The sequence below is a fragment of the Cyprinodon variegatus genome, unplaced genomic scaffold, assembly GCF_000732505.1.
Source record: "Cyprinodon variegatus isolate N-32 unplaced genomic scaffold, C_variegatus-1.0 Scaffold1047, whole genome shotgun sequence".
Lineage (NCBI taxonomy): Eukaryota > Metazoa > Chordata > Actinopteri > Cyprinodontiformes > Cyprinodontidae > Cyprinodon > Cyprinodon variegatus.
Window position 1 is genome coordinate 51,977 of NW_015151500.1, and position 2,957 is coordinate 54,933.

The 2,957-nt window shown below is 37.9% G+C and overlaps 1 protein-coding gene across 1 annotated transcript in view; it reads left to right on the forward strand.

Moving 5' to 3' along the window:
- Positions 1 to 15: 15 nt before the first annotated feature.
- Positions 16 to 2,957, forward strand: part of LOC107101040 (NACHT, LRR and PYD domains-containing protein 1-like) — a gene marked incomplete at its 5' end in the record, with an annotated part of 3,987 nt that continues 1,045 nt past the window's right edge. Inside the window, 2 exons of the mRNA XM_015399794.1 lie at positions 16 to 530; positions 1,972 to 2,148. Coding sequence (XP_015255280.1) covers positions 16 to 530; positions 1,972 to 2,148 — 692 coding nt within the window. The remainder of the gene's footprint in view (positions 531 to 1,971; positions 2,149 to 2,957) is intronic.

Below are 2,957 nucleotides of genomic sequence, written 5' to 3' on the forward strand. Positions count from 1 at the left end.
TACTCATTTAATTGCAAAGGGGAAAAGGTTTTTGTCGAACCCACCTCAACTGCATCAGACATAACGGCCGCAGCGTTCTATAAGAAAGCAGTGGACAAGGCTTTTGAAAATAAAAACGCTGACTGGGACATGTTCATCCGCTTCCTACTGGGTCTCTCTCTGGAAACCAATCAGCGTCTTCTTCAAGGGCTCCTGAATACAGCCAAAAATAACACAGAGGCGAATAAAGAGACTGCTGATTACATCAAAGAGAAGATCAGAGAGAACACCAGTGACCCTGATAAAAACCTTAATCTTTTCTACTGTCTTAATGAGCTAAATGACCTCACCCTTGTTCAAGAAATAAAAAATTATCTTCATTCAGAGAAAAAACCGTTTGAAAATTTCACTGCCTCTCAGTGGTCAGCTTTGACCTTTGTACTGCTGACATCAGATGAGAACCTTGAGGTATTTGATCTCAAGAAGTACCTGAAATCAGAGAAAGTTCTTTTGGGAATGATGCCAGTGGTCAGAGTCTCCACCACTACATTGTAAGTATTTTACAAAAACTCTCAGCTTGTCTGTTCATCCTTCCGTCAGTATCCATCCATATCTTTTAGGGGTGGAACAGTTCACAAAATCCACAGTTCGGTTCGGTTCACGGTTTCATGGTTACGGTTTTCGGTTCGGTATATGTTGATTTTTAGCCTGACATGTTGGTTGTGTTGCTGTTAGCATAAACAAAATGTGTTGCACAATGCTTGCACACTGTTGCACTTTTATCCACAACTTTCTTTCCACCGTCACCCATACAGCAGACCTATAAAGTGCTGCTGGCGCGTCTTCCAGCCATTTTACCGACAGGCTGTCGGTAAAATGGCGAATACGTCCTTCTGAAAAATGAATGAGCTTTGCCTCTTCCTGCTCATGTTCAACTAAAACCGCAAGTCTAATCCTTCCAAAACTGATTCCAAAGCTGAGTCAAAACTCACCTTCAGAGCCAGCGGTCCTTCACACCCGACTATGCTGAGAGAGGGCCGCTGCAGACGGGCTGCGGTTAGCCCTGGCTGCAGTTAGCCTCAGAGGTCCGCTGGTTGCCGCCGGCCTCTCAACTTCGGAAATGTTTTTTAATTATGCATTAAATTGGTAAATGGACCATATAAAACATACTTTTATTGAACAACAGCAACAGAAAGAGAACTTTTAACTTTGAATGGAGCACTCTATTGAAAGCTGCTGCTGCAGCAGTCCAGGCTACTGTTGTTTTTTCTCCAGCGTCGTGCAGTTTGTCGTCACGCCCTCAAGACCCCGCCCGCTTTGCATCGAAAAATCCAAAACACATCTCTGCTTTGTGATTGGCCCGTCAATTGTAGGGCCTGGGGCATTGATCAAGGCTAGACCATGATGATTTTGGCCGCTGGCGGGTGGGGCTAGTTTACTAGGCTATAGGTGAGTCACATGACCTGAAAACTTTTGAAGAATCACAATGTTTTAATAAAAAAAAACATGAAAAGGCCTAAAAGGAAATAAAAATGAGTGTGATTATTCTGTTCAGTCTAGTAGAATAATTTCTCACATAGTTTGAGTCAATGGGTCACACATGACCTGGCAGCTAATAGAAAGTAATACTAAATTTTAACAAAAAAAAGTTATATGAAAAAGAAAAAATGATTTTAAAGGAGTTTTTCTCATTTAAACAATCTAGCTCTGGCTCTTCAAATCCTTGAAGTATCAGGTACACAATATAGTACACAATGTAATATAAGTATAATTACATTATTTAAAATGAAAGTTTAGATATTTTAAAGTAAATAGTGTATGTTAGATATAAGAGATGAGGCATTTACAAGTGAAAAAGTTTGAGCCTTGGTTCTTTAAAAAAAAAATGTATCATTCATTTTAGGAGAGAATAACATGGCTTAGTGTAATTGCATTTTAATTAATTTTCTAGATTGCCATGTTCTGTAGAGATTGATTTTGTCTTTCTTACAGGCTGAGCTGGTGTGAGCTCTCTGAAAAATCTTGCCATGGCCTGACATCATCAGTGCTCAGCTATCCATCATCAAATCTAACTTTGTTGGACCTCAGTCATAATGACCTGCTGGATGGTGGAGTGATACAACTTGCTGATGGGCTGAAGCATAGAAACTGTAAACTTGAAATTCTCAAGTAAGTTTACCAACATTTATTTAATGGAAAACAAAAAGAGTTAAGACTCGGGTTTCACAACCCCTTGTCAGTCTATTGGTTTGACTTCTAAAAAATGTCTAGGAATATTTTTAAGCCCTCCACAAAACTTAAACATAGTATTACTTTTCTGTGGTATAATCATATCAGACATGTGAATACACTTGTTTAGCCACATCGTTTTGAAGTTATATACCCTCTATTCAAACAGTATAAAGAAGATTCAGGTTCACACCTCAAAAAATAAGAATGTTTGGAAAACAAATGTTTTTCTCCCATTGCAGGTCAGCAACATTTTTGGCATAGCTGTATTATAGAAACATTTTAAACTTTTTTTTCTTTAAGTTATGTAAATCATAGATTGAAAACTACGAAAAGCTAATATTTAGGGTCTCAGAAAAATATATTATTGCCAAACATCAATAAAGGATATTTTAAGCAAAAAACTATTAGACTTAGGAAAAGTACTTTTGATCTATGCACTGAACCATTTGCCCAGCCGAGGGTTTTATAGTGTTATTATTGGAACAATGCAAGAGTTAATAGTCATGAAAACTAACTTCACAACAAGCAAACTGAGATAGATGATGATGATAGCTAAGTGTAAATTCCATTTAGGCACCAAGGTCCCAGAGTCAGAAGGAGTGAAGAGAAAAATAATCCACATTATTTAAAGCCCAATGGGAGGACTCCACAGTCAGTGTTTCAAACAATGAAGCATCAAAGCAAGCATGATTACATGCAGTATTTTTTTTACACTTTTTTATATCAAACTTTTGCTGTTTAAAATG